The sequence below is a fragment of the Aplidium turbinatum genome, chromosome 12 (genome assembly GCF_918807975.1).
Source record: "Aplidium turbinatum chromosome 12, kaAplTurb1.1, whole genome shotgun sequence".
Lineage (NCBI taxonomy): Eukaryota > Metazoa > Chordata > Ascidiacea > Aplousobranchia > Polyclinidae > Aplidium > Aplidium turbinatum.
The window spans coordinates 24495557-24516785 of record NC_137483.1 but is presented as its reverse complement, the minus strand read 5'-3'; the positions used below and the strand labels follow the sequence as shown (position 1 = coordinate 24516785).

At 38.4% G+C, this 21229-nt stretch overlaps 1 protein-coding gene across 1 annotated transcript in view; it reads right to left on the bottom strand.

Moving 5' to 3' along the window:
• Window positions 1-13229, bottom strand: part of LOC145780709 (uncharacterized) — an 80800-nt gene extending 67571 nt beyond the window's left edge. The window contains exons 1-4 of the mRNA XM_082592329.1: window positions 13094-13229; window positions 12121-12381; window positions 4176-4280; window positions 581-703 (exon numbers count right to left, since the gene is read on the bottom strand). Coding sequence (XP_082448455.1) covers window positions 581-703; window positions 4176-4280; window positions 12121-12381; window positions 13094-13229 — 625 coding nt within the window. The remainder of the gene's footprint in view (window positions 1-580; window positions 704-4175; window positions 4281-12120; window positions 12382-13093) is intronic.
• Between the last annotated feature and the right edge of the window lie 8000 nt (window positions 13230-21229).

Here is a 21229-nt window from a genome sequence, read left to right as displayed (position 1 = left end):
CAACTAACGATTCCAGAACTCAGTACAATACTCTGTCGTCCTACATGGTTATTGGTGAGCTTGACTTCAGAAATTAAGAATTCTCTTGAGTAATACTGCTGAGTAAAACTGAATACCGCAAAGTCAGACTAAGTAACAAAAGTGAGCCAGGAATGAGAGGTCAAGGAATACAGCATGTAGGTCAGGAACCACTAACTCATAGTACCATAGGATGCTGCTTGACTGAGACACACAGCCGCTGGCGTTCTTTTAACTGCAAATATTCCGTGAATACTTTTACAGGTCTTTGTAACTAAATGCACTGTTGCCCTCCCATGCAGAGATCCAACTTTTTTTATATTGGTCTCTTATTGACACAACACTGATGTAGCGTAATCTCTCAAGTATAGCGATAATCTAAAGACACAACACTTTTGCTACGAAATAAACCTGTCAGTGGACCGAAGTTTTAGCTTTTATAAGCAATTTGACGGTAATTTTGTACAAATCAGCTAGTGCACACACTGATGACTGGTTGTGAACTTTCGGCCAAGTTTCGAAACATTATTGCAAAGTATTGAAAATGACATAAATTACTCACGAGTCGAACAATCTTCTCCCACAAAGTTGTTGCTGCAGTCACACCGACGATTGCAACCGACAGGAACACAGGTTCCGTTGTTTCGACAAGGTGAAGTTAAACATGCAGATTGACGATTTTGTCCTACAAACAAAAGTCCAATAAAACTTACAAAAATATAATCTTCATTCTAAATCAGCTTACAGTTTATTACCAAATAATAAATCGTCGTGTAACATGTACCATGTTTTTAAATAACAAATTTAAATTTATGAGAACATTTTGCAGAAATCTATGAGAACTAAAATTTGAAAATGCACTTCAACTGTGAAAATTCAAAACCTAAATTCCGCTCTCACGGAATCTAGGTCACGCTTCCCCACAAATGCCACTCTCACGATAGGCTATTACTCATAAAAAGGCACTACCGGTATATTATGAATTGAATAGCACAGTGCGGGATGTCAGTTTCTTGCGCATTGTCATCAAATGGTGGTGGTATGTTGGCGATCTGTCTGATGTCACTCCTAAGATTTTTTGGTTCGGAACAGCAGGACAGGGGTTTTCCATTATTCTGGACATTCAGCTTAGGATCAGCTTCCCGATTGTGGAAGGGGAAAGCTGCTGCCATTGGTCTCGCTGAGTTTCAGTCGTCATTTTTGGAGATAAGCTGAGAGGGTTTTTGTGTCTTGGCTTAGAGTGTTCTAGGTTTTTCCACGACTTTGAGGAGTGGAGAATTTCCAGGTCATCCACATAGGCTATGTGTATTTTGTTGACACCATGGTTGGCAGGTCGTGGGTGTAGATGTTGAAAAGAAGTGGAGCCAGGACCGATCTCTGTGGGACGCCGTTTTTCAGGCGTCTCAGTCTGCTTCACCGTGTGTTGCCTATGGTGAGGGTGAAGCTTCGATTCCTGACAAGTTCCATAATCATATGGACCATATGTCGGTCAGGAAGCAGGCGAAGCAGCTTGCAATTAAGGCCGCTGTGCCATACAGTGTCATAGGCAGCTCTGAGATTTAGAAAGACAGTGCGGCCTTTTTTTGCCTCAAAGCAATCCTCGATGTCTTGAAGTCAAGAGGGTGACCTGTTCTACGGTGGATTTTCCGCGGAGGAACCTAGATTGGTCTTTTGGAAGGAGCGGGTCGATGATTGGGTTGACGTGGGCATAGATCAGTCTTTCAAGGATTTTGAAAGGAACATAGAGGAGAAATATCGGACGATAATTCTTTGGGTCCTGTGGTGGCTCGTGAGGCTTAGGGATCGCAACCACTAAAGATGTTCTCCAAATTTTTGGGATTGTGAGGTGGTGCAGACAGGAAGCATTGAATCTACTTAACTTGAGCGCACAGCATAGAGCACAAGCTCAGGGCAGATCTTATCCGGCCTGGAGACTTGTGTGGTTTTACTAGGCGGAGGACGGTGGCGAACTCCTCCGGAGTAAAATCTCCAGAGATTGTTTCTTCTTGTTATGTTTCCACTCGCCACAGGGCAGATACTTCTTTGGCGACAAGACGGGTTGCCTGGCAGTCCTTTGTCTTTTAGACCCCGTTCTGCACTAGCTGGGAAGCGATGGCATTGGCAGAAACGGGGCACTGGCGAGAGGAGTTTTCTGAGCGCCAAGTGAGGTTGTTGATAATGCTTCATGCTTTGCGACTGTGACTTTGCGAGTCGACTTTTGCGACTTTGAGTGTGAGAAGTCAATGTTTTGGAAGGCTTCGTTCCATCGCGCAAGCTTTTTTGCATCCAGCCGCTCAAGTACAGTAGTCTGGTGGCGGCAGTGTTAAAAGCAGTACCAGGTGTAACTTTTAGGGAGGAGCGGTAGAGAATTTCACACCCAGAGTCTCAGCATGGTGTATAGAAGGTTCGGCGGCCATGTCGTATTGTAGCCTTTGCCGCAAATATTATTTTGCTGCAGAATTCCTGGCATGCCTGAACTATGTTACAAGTTTCAAGTGATGGTAATTGTGCAGTAGACTTGTTGGTCAAGAGGATGCATTGATTCCAATCGACTTTTTGAAGTTTCTGAAGAGACAGAAGGCTCAATAATAAGGACGGACGATGTTGGGACCGTGGGAACTTCTCAAGCACACGTCTGTTTGGAAGAGAGCTGTCTACACTCGCAAAGGCCAAGTCAGGATTTGTCCCTGTTCTCCAGCCACCGGAGTGGAAACTGACTGGTTCCTTTGGGTTGAATAATAGGGCAAGATGATTTATAGAGGCCCAGTCAGCCAGCGATTTGCCTCTGCTTGTGTTGTTATAAAACCCCATTCGTTGTGCTGGCAGTTGAAACCGCCAGCCTAGAAACTGGGGGAAGGGTACATTGGAAGAGATGACGGAAGATTTGCGAAGTGGGGGCTTGTAGATGTTGACGATGTTGTAGTCTGAGATACAAATGCACACCCACTCAATCTCGGCATCAGTTGGAGATTGATCGACAAAGGTAGAATTCAGGCTCTCATGCACAAACGTGGCAATGCCGTGCTTTTTGCTTAGGTAGGCCCGGCTAGCGTGTAATTGGGAATAGCTAGCCTATCTGCAGAGGTGCAGTGGGTCTCTTGGAGGTGGATGATGAGTACCCGGTTGGTATGGGAAAACTGCTCCACAACTTTAATCTTGCTTGATGCAAAGCCTTCAATGTTGAGCTGCAGGATGGTGGGATGTCTGAACTAGTCCATTTCCTCCTTGCAGCTGTGCCGTCGGGATAAAGGATCTTAGTTGACAAGTTTTGTTTGGCATCTGCTTAGGTGTAGATGTTCCAGGATGGGGCACGAGGAGCACTTTCCGTCCATCCCACCATGTGAATGTGGTGCTGAGGAACAGACCGCAGAACACATTCGGAAGGTCTGCTCGTCTTGGATGATGAAACCAAATACTGACTGCTCTATAGTAGCCTTCAGTGTAGTTCGGGAACATCGTGAATCTAGAGTGGTAAAAAGGTAGTCTCTCGGTCCCAGAGGCTCACATGATGAAGAAGACCGGTTAGTCACCTCCACACACAGCTGGAATGACTTGCATGTTCTTTAGAATGTTCTTTAGATTTCGCAACATGTTATTGCAAAATCAGCCAAGTTCGTTAACTTGCATAAATTATTGATACTACTTCAACCATAGTAATGGCAGCTTCTTACAAATTACGGCACCTGGCTGACAAGGCAAATAAGGACATGCAGACTAGCCCTCATTTCCTGAGACAACTTATGTAGTTTGGGAGCAGATTAGCTTCTATTAACACTACAGTCACTTATAACGAAATCTGTCGAAGTCTAAAATCATGGTTTTCGGAAAAACGTATTTTCGGCAGTAAATATTGGTGGTACTACACTTTGGAGAAATTTCTGTTTCAAAAATTAAAGGATCTGGAGGTACGACATGTTTTCAGTAAAAAAAAGGTAAAGACGAGAAGCAGTTTCACAACAATCAAAAAAACAATTAAAAAAAAAAAAACAGAAAAGTTTTAAGTGCATGAATTAGGCCATTTAAGTGTAAGATTAAGATTTTTTAATTTAAAATTTAAGAGGGGAGCAAGTGCCTCCTTAGGCGCAATTGGATCTAAGCCATTATCATCATGATCAGACCGAGCTTACCTACAACGTATAGTAATATAGCTCTCTTACCCATTCGTTCACATAAAGTCCCATGTGGCGAAAAGCAGCTGACGGACAAGAGGGTTCCGAATGGTTGAACGACCGCGCAATCTCCTCCACTGCCAGTTATAAGTGCTGCAAATGAAAGATGTGTAAGGAAAGGCGAACTTGAAGATTTATCTTTAAGTGGAAAAATACTAGGAAAACGGTCAAGAGGAGCTCAAAGATTCACATTTTTGCACAATTTTTAACCACATATCAAAAACCCTACTAAAATTTGGCAAGACGCACGAGATCGATCAAACTGGAACATCATTCTACATCGAGGGCTGCATCAGCTATGATACCTACTGAGAGAGAGTACAGTATATAAGAGTAGCGTTTCTACACGTACACAATGAGTTCATTGAAACAAATTCGAACGTAAAATCCGATTACGCTTTTTACGGTGGGGCTTATTGTTTAAAAAGGAATCAAGGGATAATATAGTTAACAATAAGAGATTTAAAACACCAAGGAAAAGCCTAAGCAAATACTTTTATGAGGTGAATTATTTTAAACACCATAAAATTAACAAGCTCAAACACAACAAATTTCATATGTAAGTTGCAATGGTCACAAAAGTGTTTCCGAGACAGAATATCAAACGAACTCTAAGAATGTTGCCATGAATAAATTTGTACAGGATCCAACACCAAAAACCATGCTACATAAATTATTAATTGAGTTCAAAGCTGATTCCAGCAAGCTACTTGGGCCAGAGAAAACTTCTTCCTATGTTGGTGTACGACATTGAACATGAACATATTTGACAAAGGCGATTTCAATGCATAAATCCAAGTCCGATAAAAAATATTCTTCACACTCTTGAAACGTATGCCAGTACTATAGCTTACTAATAGCGAGACAAATGTTTGGTATATGATGACAGAAGCGTAACTCCTCTGCGCCACACTCTTAGATTGCTGACTAACGGCTGCGACCAAATGCAGCTTCAAAGTGTCTGCCACTAATCACCCAATCAGCCATAGCAGAGGGACAGATTTAATTTTGAAACTTTGTCTGCCACCAAATTAAAACTTTTGCAAGAATTCTTTCTGATGAGAAAACCGAAGTAAGACAAATGAAACTAAACACTGACTTTGTGTGGAAAGTAAAAATCATCAAGTCCGCAAGTCTAAAGCTCAATGCCCTGGTTTAGTGTGGTCGAATATGCAACCAAACCATGCATTTCTGAAAAGTAACATTTAGAGACAATGGTGGATTGAGATCGATTGGTAGATTGAGATCGATTGGTAGATTGAGATCGATTGGTAGATTGAGATCGATTGGTAGATTGATTTTTTCCCTCCTTGTCTTAGATGACACCCTCGTCAGATTACTTTACATTTTTTATGCATTCAGGCTATTTGAATGAAGCATTTTTGTTTTGAAACAATTCTACCCGATAAACATAACCCATTCATTTCAGGTCTTTCCTGCACAGACCCCCCCTAAAAATATATATACTAGAACTGGTACACGGAGGTAGTCTATGCTATACAGCAGGGGTCACCAATTGGCGGCCCGCCACGCTGTTATGTGCGGGCCGCGGAAGGTATCAGCGTACAAGTATAACCAAAAATACTTTTCTTGAGGAGTTAAAGTGCATGAAGGCAAAAAATACTTTCCGGGAAGCATATTTTCGCTTTGCATACGATTCCAGCGACCGACCAATCAGATGGTAGTTCTAGGTGGGGGTCGCTTAAAGTTATTCCAATGCGATGTCCAACCACACTGTCCCAGTGGTTGATTAAAACGTCTGTTTTCGAATTTCGAAATTGTCTGTGAGCATAGGGTTGCTTATTTTCACTATTGTGCGTTTCACCGTTATTATGTTTCACGAGCAGTGTTCCCTTTATGCAAGTTTTTGTTGGCAAAATAGGTCGGTGTGCCAACTCAATTTATAATAAATTGGCAAAATATTATATATAAATTTAAAGACTTTTTCTGGTTGTAATAATACGAAAATATTTAGCTTAGTACTCCAAAATGTTAATCAACAATTCTTGCCATGCTGATAAGCACCGTAAGTGACAGTTTTCTAATAATCAAGAAAAGACGGTTTATAGACTCTCACAAAAAGGATGAAAAACCAACTCATTGCTTTTTTAGAAGGAACATTGTTCATGAATTACGATAGAAACGCTTCTTCGGTGATTTCCACAAGCATTTGTTTCATGGTGCCTGGTTTCTTTCTCCCTGGTATTGGAGCCTATTTTTCATTGATATGTTTGCAGGTCACTGTTGTTGCCTGTATTGCGATGTGTCAAACATTTCCTTGTTTACTGAAACTGTTAATTGCAAGATATCTTTTGTGAAGCGAAGTGACAACACCACTCTTGCTTGGCGATGAATATTCTCATGAAACCGCTCGCCTCGCTATAAGTGCGCAAAACAAGTGGCCGCGTTTATTAGACACTGTTAAAGAAGTCAAAAGTGTTGTTGAAGGAGCTTGGCCTGGCAGTGGCGTTGTTCGACTAGTTTTGTTGCTGCGATATTCTACGATAAATATGAACAACATGTAACGCTGAATACTGGGTAGGAAATGCGTTCTTTTCTAGCATAAGAGTCAATCTACCTAAAATTTTATTAGTGCGGCCCGCCACAGCTCTTCTTAGTGCTAAAGTGGCCCGCATGTAAAAAAGGTTGGTGACCCCTGCTATACAGCACAGTACATTCCAAAACACGTTAGATTTTGCTGCTATCAATATCTAGGTTCTTTTTAAAGAGATTAGGCCAATGATGACGAAAACGTTTCTCACAGAGACTTTATCCAAAGACTGGCTAAAGAGTTGGCTGAGCCACAAGAACAGAAGCGGAATGGCGTTCCAAGACAAGCATTATTCCACATCAGCAATGAAGACGAAAGGCAGAGGAAAAATCCTATGAAGTGAAGATTTTGTGCAAATGAAACCGCTATGATGGTTTGTACACTGAAGGCAAAAATCTTTGAGGGAAACTTATGCACTTGCACAACGTGTGTGTTGAGATGATGCAAAACAGGAGGTAAAATTGTTAACTATCCTTGAAATTTTCAAATCAAAACAATAATTTTGAAGGTGACGGTAATTCCTTGCAATGTTGTTGGTTTTCAAAGCACTCATGCACCGCGTCACTGCTTTTACTGGACGTTTCACAGTTTTTTGAGACCAATCCACAATTGAATTTTCTAAAAATGCCGGAGACAATCCTAGTATTTTGAAGAAGATAGTATTTTCTGTCACCAAATCCCAATGGTTCACAGTAGCACGCTTGTCTTCGAAAATTTGGTAATTACTGATTTCATAATTTACCAGTCTTCGTAGATGCTTTTGAGTCTGCAGGATTTTGTAAGGTTTCTTTCATGTTTTTCTCTGTCTCTAAGGTGACATTGTTGTAAAAAAGTGCAAGTGCAATCAGTTCTTCCGAAGAACAACACAAATAATTATTAAGCTGGTTTAACCTGGCATTTCATATCATTTTAAATTTTCATTTTATATTCATAGAGTTCTTTTAGCATCAGTACATTACTCTGTAAAACATTAGCTGCTTTTGGTGTGAAAACCAATGTTTTACATAAAGGAAAACATAAGATTTACACATTTCTTATGAATTTTTGGTTTATCTAGAATTTGAAATAACCATTAAACATGAAAATTTTTGCTGAATAGATTAGTTTTGTATTGTTAACTCAAAATCAATTAACTCCAAAAGCAATCAATTGTATTGTTAACTCCAAACGTTCGAGAATTGATGAAGCTTGTAGAGTAGACCAAGAACTGTGACAGGCTCGTAGACAATTTCAAGTATCTGATGCCTGCAGGAGAAGCATAACAAGCTTTTCTCTATTCTTTGTTCAATAACGGTGCACGCTCCTTGTTTTCCGTATTTGAAGCCGCTGTGTCAAAACTCATGCCTTTCATTTTATCAGAAAGTTCTCAGACAAGTGTCATTTGATGAACTGCTTCAACCATATGTTTCCCAGTACCTTGAACAATTTATCTGATATAAAGATTGGCAATTGACCCACGTCTCTTACTATGCTTACTTCTGAGAATAGTTTTTCATCTCAATCAAGGGATTTTTCAGTTAGAAAATCTTTTTTCAAGTTTTGACTGAATGGTTTTCTTGATTTTTGTCTTGCTCGGCGAATAGTTAAGTGACTGTTACTAAAATCATCTGTGTCTTTTCCTTCAATTGAAACGGTTGTATAATAATAAGGAAGTCTGAGGGGTCACAACTTTGCAAATTCTGAGAAGAAAAAAATGGTTACATTCAAGGGCGCGGGAAGTAGGGGTGCTCAAGGGGCTTCAGCCCCTCCTAGAGCTAATTCAGCCCCCCCTAAAATTTTCTAAAATTGCTTCAGCCCCCCCTAGAAAATTCTGAAAATTTAAGGTACATAACATATTTTCAGAAAATTATTCGAGCAATAATTGCTACGATGAATCGAGTTCCTGTTACATGTGGTCGCGCTTATCATTCGCAATAAGAGTCGTCACTCACAGGGAGCTATAATACCTCGCAGTAGCGATATCAGCCACCCTCCTTGCTAACATGGCGGTGCATCGTTTATTCGACATCTTTCTGCAATATCCACTTTGCAGCATGAAACAGCAAGACATCTGGTTGTTATAACGGAGTGCGGGCCAAACTAGAATTATGCCCTGGATCGTTATACATTCACTGCAGTAATCATGCTCTCGATCTGATTTTACAAGACATTGCAAAGGAGGTGAGGCTTATTGCAGATGCCTTAAACTTTGTTCACGGTGTTGCAGTTGTAATTCGTGAATCGATCGTCTAAACGTAAATCTTTATTCATGTCGCTTTTTGGTACGGATGAAGTTGCCTGCAATTTGCTGGGTTTGTTTCCTACTCGTTGATGCGTTTGTGCTTCTGCCCTCGCTCATGTTGTTACGTGCTACCTTATACCCTGTTTGGCTGTTGCAATGTCTGACCCACATGACAGAAGATAGTGCAATGAAAGGAGACGCACGTGCAAAGATATTCAGCTTGGTAAAATAAGCACTCATGATGTGGCTTTATTTTGCTATTACCTGCAGCGGTGAATTTTTTCAGTTTGTAGAAGCCGTCGCAAGACAGCTCCAAAACAAGAAGATCTTTGCTTCTTCATCTTTGGATCATCACCATTTTCCGCGAACGGATCAAAAATCTCAGAAAAGATTAATCCATTTCCATGCTTGTGGAAGCAGCGAACGTCTTTGCGTCTGCCAATAACCTAAAGACGCCAAAGAATTCCCGCGAGCAAAACTCTAGCAAGAGTTCGAAACACAGAGGAATTGGATGCTTTGTCGTCTGCGGGAGAAGGAGCGTGGAAACGGCAATACATCGAAACCCTTGATTTTGTTCAAGCTGAGCTTGATCGAAAATTCGACCAAGTGGATCTGCTTACAGCAACCAACAGAGAGAAGGCCCTTCTGAGCTGTGCAAACGGTGAGGAAGGATCTGATACTGATACTATCAGCTTACCCGATGCCATCAGAAAAAATCGCCTAAAAACGGAACTTACCTTGCTCAGCGATGTTGTAAGTGGAAAAACCGCAAACTCCGTTAAAAAGGTTGCTGAGATACTATCGCAACTAAACCCTTGAAGACTAAATCTTTTCAAAGAAGCGTGGAAAAGTTGTGGAGCTCTGCCTTTGCCTCCCGGTTTCAGCTGCATCATCAGAACGTTCTTTTTCTGCTGTATGGCTCCTGAAAACGTGGTTGAGAAGCTCAATGACACAAAAAAGTCTTACTCGTCTTGCGTTGATGCATGTCCACCAAAACATTTTGAACACTGTCGATGTCAAAAAACTCATGACACAGCTCATAGAGAAAAACCTGAGCGAAAAGCAATCTTCGGAAGCATGTGAGAACTCATTTCCACAAACTGTCGCTTTCACATCACTTTCTAATTTGTTCCTTTTCATTTTAATTTCCAGAACAGCTGCTTTTGTTGCTGGTGTTCTTCGTTTCTTACAACTTACAATGTGTGTGTTGTTGGCGTCTTATTACACACAGGAGGGAACCGACAATACCTACTACCAGTTAAATGTTCTCCCACAAGGGGGGTCTGGGGGGCGAAGCCCCCCAGAAACTTACAACACTACAGCAGCTTCAGCCCCCCCTAGAAAAGAATAGTTCCCGCGCCACTGGTTACATTTAATGTATTAATGTAGCCTACCTTTTCTTTTGAAGATCTTTTGATGCTGATGGTTTTGGTCGATGAAAATCTTCTGTTTTACTTGAAGAATTGCTGGAACTTGTTCTAGTTTCAAGAACAACTGTTTCATTTAATTCGATTTTCTTATCTTTCTTCGAATGATATCTTCTATAATATCTTATCTTTTCTTCGGATTTTTTCTTGTTTTTCTGTTGCTTTTATTTCCTTTTGTATTTCGTTTCAATCTATTCCAATCTTTTTTTCCATCTGCCATGCTCTTTGTAGACAAACGCTTTATCTTCTTTCTTAGAATAGAATAGCTACCACTAGCTTTTGCACGTGCAAGATCAAAAAGTTTCTCAAAACATTTTTTCCATTTATTTTCTTTTTCTTTTACCATTTCAGATTTTGACTTTACTTTTCATTCCAATCATTAAACATATTGAGATCGATTGGTAGATTGATTTTAGTTTTTTTACTACATTTCATTTTTAAGTGGTGGGTATCTCTGCTCTATGCCATATATCTCGCACATCACAGATTGTTGCGTTAATCGTATTCTCTCTTGTTTGGCATTTTGGTAATTTATCAAAGTCACTTTTTTCTTCGAAGGTAACTTGCCCAGGTTTGTTATTGGTTGACCACTCAACTAAACTTGAATTAAGCTGCTGATTAAAATGTCAAAATAATTATTTGAAACGTTAGGCCTATCCTGATACATTTTTGATTTTTTTTTCTTTTTGTATCACCCTAGGACTAGGTGTAGATGTAGCTTTAGTGAGAACAACTTTCCTGAAATAAAATCGAAAGAAAGAAAGTAAAGACGAAGAATTTTTGTAAGTGCCATCAGAGATTCTGGTTTCATTTTCAAAACATGGAAATGAAATTTCTGTGTTAAACAGCCCTACAAAGCAACTTTTGTTTGTCACTTATTGAAAATTTGAAATAGTAGAAAAAATCTGAGCTCGTATTCGGATTCGCAAACTTCAAATTGCCCTGAATTAGTTCTTAGAGTCAGTAGAAGAAATATCTTGTTAGTCAATGATTTTTTTGATCTGAATAAAATTTGTTTTTATGCAGTATCGAAAAGTGGTCAAAGTCTAAAAAAACTAATTAAAATAATAATCCACGCCGATTAATTGAAGCTCTATGTTTTGTCTTTTCAAGTCTTGATTGGTTTCGGCCGATGTGTTATAACTTTACTCAATCGTTGTGAGGTTTGTGCGGCGCATGATCGATCAACTGGTTCCATATGGCGTGGTGTGTGATATGTTCCTTCTTACCGCATTCACAGATCTCGGATGGTGCCATCCACTATTTGTGCATGTTGGAGAGAAATAGTACGACCCCTCTTCGGAACTCATTTTACCACTGCCAATTTTCTCTTTAATGTATACTTTTTTAAAACTCCACTCGGTACCACCTAATTTTTTTTCTACATCCGCTACTATTAGCGGTAACCATGTATTATTATAAAGTAGATTTACATTTAAAAATTACGATCTAAGCAAATAATTTCCTGTACTAAAATCTAACTTATTTCCAAATTTGATGCCATGGCGACTGAAAAGACATTGCTCTGCGTTAAATGCCTATTTAACATGGCCATTGGCCAAGCTAGTTTTTTTTTTAAAAACAAAACAAGTTTAATACCATGATTTTGAGAGACAATTCTATTGGCCTAGAGACGTTTAAAAATTGTGAAATGTTTCCATTCTGCGTCATCACAAGTCACAACTTTATAAACTCAACAACATATTAAATTATTAACAAAAATAAAGTTGTTACCGTCATCTAAACGTGATCCATCTGCCCATCTCCACTGTCCATTCATTCTTTGAGCTCCGACGTAGAAATTGTGGTTTTGTGAATCGTTCAACATTCCAATCTGTCTGGATGCAAATCGACGCAAAGCAGCAGTGTCCAAAATTGCCAGAACATTACCCTCACCACGATTCGTGCATTGTGATACAGCTTCGATGTAAGATTGAGCACGAGAAGTTGTTAAGAAATATATGCACATCTCTCTACTTCTTTGTCTGGTCAACACTGAAAAGAAATAAACAATACAAATACAAATTGAATGCCAGATAACTAAATTCAAAGACCACTAGGTTCTTCAGGTTTAAAACGCTAAATAGCAGGGCACAGAATATCAATCAATATCATATAAACAAACCAGGTTTCGAAATGCAATTGTTATCTCATAATCTCTTACAACTCAAAGAAATGTTGCAACTATAGTATTTGCTTGAGGTTTAACATGGCTTATAGGGATGGGGATGCTAACAATGAGCAAATCGTTCCAGACGCATAAACAAAAAATGTTTGTTCAATATTTGTTCTCGTCAGACCTACAGATCCGTACCCACAACGCAACACGCAAAAACAAAACATAAGGCAGACCTTGAGCTTCATGTGACAACATATAGCCTACAGTATTTAGGGCAGTACTTTCTTTTCCTTCTCGGCACGTTAATGGGGAAAGATAACATGACATGATACAAGATTCTCTGTTTGACCAAGTTGCAAAATTATTTAAAAAATTTACAACACGTCACAAATAAAGATGACACGAGCAACTAAATGAAAAAGATTCTGCACTCTGTAACAAAAGTGAGTGGTCTTGCCTTTTTTGAATAGGTCTTTATGAGGCAGGTAATGTAAATGATGCAGTTGACCAAAGCTTATACTACGATCTTTTTGATAATATAATTCCCAGAAACAGTTACCAGCTTTGCTATTCAGCAAAATAGCTCACCTGAATTCGTTGATATGGCAACTGGTTGTTCTGCTGGTTGTTCCGGGCTGTCTGGAGCTTGCGTTGCAGCAAATTTAAAAAAAAAAATTAAACACGTGACGAAAACACTCCATCGTTCACTTTCAAGCATAATCATCGTTTCGTTTCAAAGGTAATTATTTCGTTTGCTGGTGAGTCTTCAAAGCCACATGGGTGTACAGTTTGTACACCAGTAGCTCAGTTGGTGGCTTCAAGCTTCGATGTTTTATCTTTTTGTATAAACTTTATAGCTATAAAGCAAATTAATTTCAGCTTCTGAAATATATTATTGTTCGATAATACTATGTTAAATACACACAAACAAGCCTCCGCACGTGTTGCCTTGTTGCATATCTATGAACTACGCGCCTTTATTTGCTTAGGCATAGGGTTAATACCATATTTTCATCACCAAAAAGAAGAAGACTTTTTTTTATAAAAAATTATCAATGGTTACCAGTTACTTTTGCATTGTCTTGTCTGTGCCTTTATTGACTTGGTAAAGGCTGCAAAACCTCCTGCAGTATTAAATTATAAAGAAGCCCTTGCAGCTGCCGACTGCCAATCATTGATAACAAATGCAACTAGACTTTGTGTAGGCTACAGTCTAATCCAAAGTTACTGGATCACATCTACACAAACAAAACTTGTAATTTGAACTCCAATAGCATTTGCTTACATAACATTTATGAGTATTTACCTGCTTTTTTACATGTTCAAAATAAAAATGTAGCCTGGTGTGTAATTCACCCAATAAAAAATTCAAAGTTTAACGCTATCTGTAGCGACACGGGGTTTTATGAGGACGCCCCACTCTAGTGAGGCGTCCATCATAAAAATATTTCACAGTGAAGTATTTCACAGAATATTTAAATAATAGTGAAATATCTCACAGAAGGAAATATGCTGAAAATGTGAAATTTCTTGACTTTTGATTTTTATTCTTTGCGAATTTTCTAAGCCTGCACTGGTCATTCTTTTACCTCTCTGCCCTTCGCAATTAGCATTTTGTCTCAGGTGGCTAGACATTTTCGTGCAATGCTAGTTATATATAATATTAGTGCAATATAAATGTTAGTGCAATTACTTTGCAACGTAAAAACGCCCAAAAGTGTCTTATATTTATGAGCAAAAGTAATTTTTTGTTTAATTTAGAATTGCTCTATATTATAATTCAAAAATTTCAATTTTGAAGGTATTTTTGGGAAATTAGAATAAAAACCGACTTTCTGATATTTTTTCATCTCAAAAAACTGATTTCAATAAATTTGCTGGGTAAAAATTTAATTTCTGTATGCACAATACACATGGCTATTATCTTGTAAAATATTTTTCCGCGTACAGAAACAGCTCGTATTAAGATAGGGTTAAAAAACTTTTGTCTTGAAATTTGCTTGTGCGATTTAGACTCTAATTTCAATGAAATAAATAATGATTTTGGTGATGCAGAAAATCTGATGCACTCTTTTATTATGCGATTTCAAGAAACACCAGATAAACATGCACCACTTAGAAACATGTCGAGAACTGAAATTAAGCTCTCGAACAAACTATGGATAACAAAAAAGCATTTACAAATTTATTAAAATAAAAAACAGACTATTTAAATGTTGGGATAAAAATAAAAAAGCAAACAAGAAATACAAAACATATTGCAATGAGCTGAATGATTTGAAGCGTTTATTGAAAAATCGACATTATAAAAAAAAGTTCGAAGAAACAAAAAGTGATTCCAAGAAAACATGGAAGATTATCCATGAGATGATAGAGGGGAAAAGAAACTCGAATAATAAAACGCTTCCTTCAACTATGACCAAAAATGATAAAAGATGTAAAACAGATTTTGTTGAATTAAATAATTACTTCACATATTATTGGTACCACAATGGCAGCTAAAATTCCAAATTCAAACGCAAAGTTTGAATCATTCATGTTAAACAGCAAATGTTCTTCTTTGGCTTTCCTCATATAAAAGAGCTACAAGTATCTGATGCTATAATGAGCCTCTCTAAGCAATAAGCTTCAGGCATATTTGAAATACTTTCCAAATTTATCAAAATGGCTAAGGTAATTATATCCCCTCTTTTCCGTAAGTGCTAAACAAATGTGTTTCGCAAGCAATCTTTCCTGATGTGCTCAAAAAGAGTCATAATACCTGTATCAAAAGCTAGTTCATTTTTACACTTTTAATTAATGGTAAGAATTCTAATTTCAATGTCGTTAAATCTAGTGTCCCACAGGGTTCAATCCATGGACCTTTGCTTTTTCTTCTACTGTATATGTGAATGATCTTCTAAATGCGTCCTCTTTCTCAACTACACTTTTTTCTGATGGTTCAAACTTTTATATATCAGATAAATGCTTGTCACCTCTCCAAAGAAATGTCAATAGAGAAATTAAAAAAATTGATGTGCTGATGAAATCGAATAAGCTGTCGTTAAATTATAGTAAAACTTCTATGATTCTCTGCAATAAACAAAGTGAATCAAAATTTTTTAGCTTATTAATCAGTTGCCAAAGTATTGAAAGGAGGGAAGTTATAAATTATCTAAGTGTAACTTTGGATGAACAATTGCAATGGAATAGTCATACTATTAATCTCAGAAAGCAGCTTGCAAAGGTCTGTGGTATAGCATTAAGCTAAGATACATTGCTCCATTAACAATAATACAAACTTTATATTAGCCTATGCTTTATTTCAATCAAAGATTCAATACTCAATTATAAACTGGGGAAGGGCAAATTCTACACTACTTGCTCCAATTCAAGTGTTACAGAACAAGTTTGTTTGTTGGTCTATTTTTGCCAAGATTTAGACATAAATTTTATAGGCTACAAAGGGAATTTTCTTTATCATAAATTTAACGTGATCAGAACTAAAGATATTATTAAATTAGAGACTGCAAAGTTCATGTACAAGTATGTGCACAAAATGCTGCCACGGGCCTTTGCTGGCTGCTTTATTTTTGCAAATGAAATTCACCAGTATAGCATCCGTCAAAACAAAAAGAATGATCTAAATTTCCCATTTGCAGCATCAAACTTTGGTAAGAAGATGTTATGTTTCAATGGAGTGTTACTATGGAATCAAATACCAAAATAAATAAAGAAAACATATTAGGCTACAATACTTTTGAATATAAATGTTTTTTTACAATGATCACTCCTAGAACATATTATTTGCTTATCTCTGTGCTGATGCACATAATCTTTATGGTTTATGTTGACTTGTTTTTGTTATTCCACTGTTATGTATTACGTTAAGTACCTGTATTAGGTAAAGGTAAAGGGGGGTCCCATACTTGATTCAAGTGTCGGGTATGAGAAGATAAAGTTCTCATTGTACTAAGCCTTCGGCACTAAGGAGAGTAGGGTGGCCAGTTCCTTTCTCTCGGCCGCCTTTACTTCAGCAACTACGCCCAATTTATTACACCCTGGGTAGAGGTGAGCGGTGTTTTCAACAACCAGCTGAAGGCGGGAGTCGAACCAGGTTTGCATAATTGGAAAGCCAACGCCTTATCCGTTGCGCCATCCCACCTGTATTATGTAGCCTATTATCACGTTCCTAAATTCTGGTGTTTTGTTTATATTATGTTTGAGTGGCAGGTGACTTTGGTGACCATTTGGTCTATCGCTTTCATCCGTGTTGTGCGAATTATTATTTGTGTATTTTTATTTATTCGCCAGCAGAAAAAATAAAACTGTTCGCTAGCAGAAAAAATAGAACTAAGACCACTGCATAATAAAAAAACACACATTTTCTGAATTTACTTGTTAAATAAATGAAGTTCAGTGGACATAAACTACTTTGGACCAAGCCAGCTATCGTTCATTCTCTCTGCTCAGCTGCATGTTTAAATTACTTAAATTATCAATCTTGAACCGAACATGCCCATTTGTCGAACCACACACGCACCTTCCCGAACAAATTGGTTTTAGAAGAAATCGTAATACTGCTGAACAGCTGCTGGCCCTGACATCACACGTTGAAATTGGATTGGAAACAAGAACAAAACTGGTGTAATTTCCATTAATCTATCCGGGCAAATGACACAGCTTGGCGCAACGGTTTAATGCTCAAGATCGCAAAACTTATCAAAAACGAAAAGATACTTCGACTCCTCTACAAAATAACAGGACCTCACTATTTGCACCTTCATCTCGAAGGAAAAACCAGTAAAGAATATAAAATTAAAAATGGAGTTCCCCAAGGATTAGTACTGGTGCCAACCTTCTTCAACATATACCTTAGTGATATGCCAATGACAAGTTCACTCAAATTTGGATACGCTGGCGACTGGGCTATTGACGTCCAGTCCAAATCCTTACGAACAATAAAAGAAACACTAACTGAAGATCTATCAGAACTGAACAACTTTAAACAATGGTATCTGCGTATGAACACCACCAAAACAGTTACAACTCTTTTTCACCTTAACAGCCACCTTTCAAAACTGAAAATAAACATTGAAATAAAAGGAACAACGCTGCCATATGAAAAACATCCCAAATATCTCAGAGTTACACTTGACAGGAGCTTAACTTTCAAAAACCATCTCCAAAACTTTGCAACTAAACTCAAAACAAACAACTCGTTATTCAAATAACTATCTGGAACAAGTTGGAGTAAAACGTCTTGCACCCTTCACTCTAGCACTGTGCAATTCAGTGGAAGAATACTGTGCTCCTGTGGGGGAACGATGTGCACACACTGAAAAAGTTGATGTTCAATCGTGAGAGTCAATGCATAGAATCACAAATCATACATTCACAAATTGACCCCAATGCAATGGCTACCTACGATGAGAGAAACTCCCCCACCCAGTGACGTACGGTGACCATCATTTTTGGTGTTCACTTATTTTGCAGGCTTCAAACACACACTAGGTGTGCAGTTTGCTCAAGAACTGTTCATATCGTATCAAAATAAACTGATGTGATATAAAGAGTCACTGCGCAAATCCAGCATGTGTTTGAAACTTTCTAAAAACAGTGAACACCCAAGAATGTCCCCCGTACGCTACTTCCCCCACCACATATGAGAAGAGAGGAAATCACAGCCAAACTAAACCAAAGAATTCAAGAAGTTTGAAAGTAACACTTGGAGTAACTCACCGTAACAAATCATAACCCAACAAAAACCAAATACCCACCGACTCGAATCACGTCATCCCTTTTACAACGAGAACTATGATCTAAATTATGAATGGAAAGAATATTGAACAATATGGTGAAGACATTATCGACGATCCAACGCTACCCCTATCAAGTTTTTTGACATGCAGCAAAAAGGAATGGATCAGTTACAATGGAATTTTATCCCGTTATGCCCGAACTGCTACCCCTCTTTATCGAATAGGCTTTCAAAACACACCAATTTGTCCAAATTGCAAAAAAACGGGCAAACTGTTGATCATTTGGGTTTAGACTGACCATGGACTGCACTACCCAGTGGTTTCAACACTTTACCAACGCGAAAATATATTTAAAAACTGGTTAAAAAGACAACGAGCTTCAAATGTGAAAACGCCAAACGAAACTACTGCTATCAAAAAGTAAAACCAAAAACGTATTAATCCAATTTATTTGTCAGGTTTTGATCATGGATATTTCGTCTCCTTGACTTACTTAATACAGTGAAATCAACAATTACGATTTTGAAAAACTGGTTGTAGGCCTACATGACATGACTGATATTGTACACCAGGAACCCCATTAGGACCAAGCTATTTTTTGGCAGCTAATGGCCTGACGTGTGGACAGTGGCGTAGCTAGGGAATGTGCCGCCCGGGGCGGATTCAGATTTTGCCGCCCCTTCAAGAAAAAGCATGTGAAAATGAAATGCGTTTTTTTTATCAGATTATAATCAAAATCAAAAATCGTAGTCTGAAAGTGCCGCCCCCAGACGTGCCACCCGGGGCGGTCCGCCCCCCCCCCCCCTAGCTACGCCACTGCGTGTGGACTTATTCCATACACGCTTTGATTTTCTAATAACTTTTGATATAAAAACATTACGAAGTTGCTTTTTTCGCAAAGTTAGTGCAAAATTATCGACAAACTGGTTGAAATTACAGTTAAGTGGACACACATACTCTGCCAGTTTTTTGCTATTGCTTTTTTTTGCTAAAAGTAAATTTTTGATAAAAGTTTTTTTCACTAAAGGTATGGCGGAACCCGTCCACCCGTCAGTCCGAATAGGGCAATGCTAGCAAGCAAATCGATCATGAATTTTCCCTTTATTTGGCCACATGTTGAAAAGATGTGAGAGTGCTGCTGTAATAAAATCGATTGACACAATTTATTGTATCAAGGAAGACACTCTGACAAGTTGGGCCATACACAGCTTGTAAGATATTACGTATAAGGCCAGTCACAGAACGTCGACCAAGTGAACAATAAACATAGTCCTGAGGATGAGGATCGTTGTGTAATCTTAGCACCAATACATTGCTATACCAACTTATGTGCTGTCATGCAAACTTGTTGGTGGTAACCACAGTCACATGATAACGCTGACAACCATCTCAAAACACAATTAGTTGTTACTACGTACACTACGTCTACATTCCACTTGTAGCACACTGATGCAAGCTGTGAGTGTTAATTGCTAACATGATGCAAAAATATTATCAAACACATGGGAAATTGAGCACACAGAAAGTTGATGGTTTGAAAACCGAAACTGGAAGTTGTTCATAAGTAACTTTTACAGAGTGACTTACGATCGTACAACGGGCTTATGTTCTCAAAATATTCTGCTTGACCGGACATTACGTCAACACAATGACGTTACATACTTGGAGGCGAGTACATTTCTTGTCAGCCAACAAGGATATGAAAATATATTCTCAGCTTCCGAGTACCTTACACAACCTTCCATTGCACTATAACATTGTAAGGGACTGTATCTTTCAATCAGTTTATACCCATCAAGATGGTTGTCAATTATACAGCTTTTAATGCACATGATTACAAATGGTTGCAGCACAAAATGTGCCGCAGTAGCAGGAAGCTAAGTTTACTCAAAACATGATTCTGAAAACTCCGCGCTAGCAAACGTACAACTATGAAACAACGTTAAGCTGATGAGAACTGACGGTCGCTTGTGCAGGATACTGCAGTGACGTCTTGTTCTCAATTGTGCTCAAGTTGTTGATTGAGATGAAATCAGCACGGTAAGTTTTTCTATTGTGTTGAGGCTGTGGCAACAGATGCTTGCTTTTGGGCTATGCATTGAACCCTATCCCTTCAATTGATTAGGTTGAATCAGAACAACGAACAAGAAAGCGCCATGTTATTCTTACAACAAGTATTTTCGATGTTGCCTTGAAATAGAGATGAACTATCACATTGTATAAAGGTTACTCGGATGACGCACCATGTAACCATAGTACTGCATAGAATAACTATCGTGGTTGTTTCTTGAGTTACTAAAAAAACATGAGCTCCAATATCTTATGCAAGGACCAGACCCAATGGTTTGCGAACAAATAAAAGCTTTAACTTCATACACCACAAACGTTCAAACAATTATGACATCATAGTGTTTGTTGCTTACAAAACACTTGCAAGTTGGAAATCATTCACTTAATGATGATGAAGCAGGCATGTGCTTCATGTCAATGCTTAACCCTTGCCAAGTAAGGCGAGGTCGCAGAAAGTGCTGACTGATAGTTTGTTGAATAACATTTTCTTATCTACGAATCTGAACTGGCCAATCGGCAAAGAAATGTTCACTGTTCTTCCTTTGCATTTTTGTAAGCTTACAATCGCCATTTTGTTCCCTGTAATCTCAGGGCTTATATCTTCTTGCCTACTACTGTATATAAGTAATGTGCAAAATTTCATTGATATCTCATTAAAGCCAGGCAGAAGTTCACAAGAAATTAGAATATAACTAAATACTAACTTACAACATTATGAAATTCACAGGAAGCACGTTCTACGAATTACACCAGAAAAAAGTATATTTCCACAGTAACAACTCGCTTCAACACACCAGTGATAGTGTGCTACTGTCATATCGCGCTTTTGCTGACAACAGAAGCTATATTGCGCAGTTCATCTGTCATTTCACGATTTTTCTAAGAAACCCGCTTTTTCATGCAGATAAAGACA